Raw genomic sequence first — 1,091 nt, forward strand, 5'->3', positions numbered from 1 at the left:
GACTGGCTGAAGAACACCGTGCAAACGAGGCTGGTGCATGCAGCTCGAATGGAAATGGCGACCGAGTGCTTTGGAAGAATATTTGGTCTGCTCAAGTACCACAAAAGGTTTGCATTTTTGCTTGGAGGTTGGCAGTGGAAAGACTACCTACCCAACACAATAAGCAGAAGCGCAACATAGTGCCAAGTGCTCGATGTGAGGTCTGTGGTGCCCCCCGTGAGGATGGTTTCCATGCTACTGTGGTTTGTACAAAAGCAAAAGCTCTGCGTGATGAGTTGCGGGCATTCTGGCCGATTCCTCCAGAAGACAAATTCGTTAGACAAGGACCAGATTGGCTGCTTCTTCTTTTGGATACTCTAGATATGAGGAATAAAGCCCAGATGCTGCTGATGCTGTGGAGAGCTTGGCATCTTCGCAACAACTCCGTTCATGACACTGGCACTCTGACAATCTCTGGTTCAATTCGGTTCCTACAGAGTTATGTCCAGCTCCTGTTCCCGATCCGACAAAAGGAAGACCCAAAAGGAAAATGTGCTGCTCAGGTTCCTGGGAGGCTGAATCAGAATCCGGGCGTGACGAAGGCTGATTGTTTGCAAATCTGGGAACCTCCTCCGGAGGGGTGGGCAAAAATTAATGTGGATGGAGCCTTCTCCATGACAGATAACACAGGAGGGATCGGTGTGATTGCTCGTGATAGTGAAGGGAAGGCTTTATTGTCTTCCTGGAAGTACCTACACCGATGTGCAGATGCAGAACAAGTGGAGATTTTAGCTTGCTATGAGGGGATGAAGCTTGCAGCTGAGTGGATAAGGAAGCCAATTATCCTTGAGTCTGACTGTGTCACGGTGATTGGAAGAATGACAGCTGAAGATGAGGAGAGATCAAGATGGACGTTTCTTATTCGGTCAGCAAAAGCTGTAATGAGAAGTCTTCAGGAAGTGCGTATTCAGCATAGAAAACGAGAGTGTAATAGGGTAGCTCATGAACTGGCTCAACTTGCTAAACGGACGGCACATTGCGCGGTTTGGCGTGACCATGTCCCGTCTTGTGTGATGCAGGTTCTGAAGCAAGATTGTAATGTTATTACATAA

The 1,091-nt window shown here is 48.0% G+C and overlaps 1 protein-coding gene across 1 annotated transcript; it reads left to right on the forward strand.

The window, feature by feature from the left end:
- The first annotated feature begins 380 nt into the window (after window positions 1–380).
- LOC136354173 (uncharacterized) lies at window positions 381–1,091 on the forward strand. Its single transcript, XM_066305849.1, has 2 exons — window positions 381–938; window positions 1,059–1,091. Exons 1-2 carry the CDS (start codon window positions 381–383, stop codon window positions 1,089–1,091), a joined length of 591 nt encoding a protein of 196 aa, XP_066161946.1.

The sequence above is a fragment of the Oryza sativa genome, chromosome 11, assembly GCF_034140825.1.
Source record: "Oryza sativa Japonica Group chromosome 11, ASM3414082v1".
In the NCBI taxonomy this organism is placed as follows: Eukaryota; Viridiplantae; Streptophyta; class Magnoliopsida; order Poales; family Poaceae; genus Oryza; species Oryza sativa.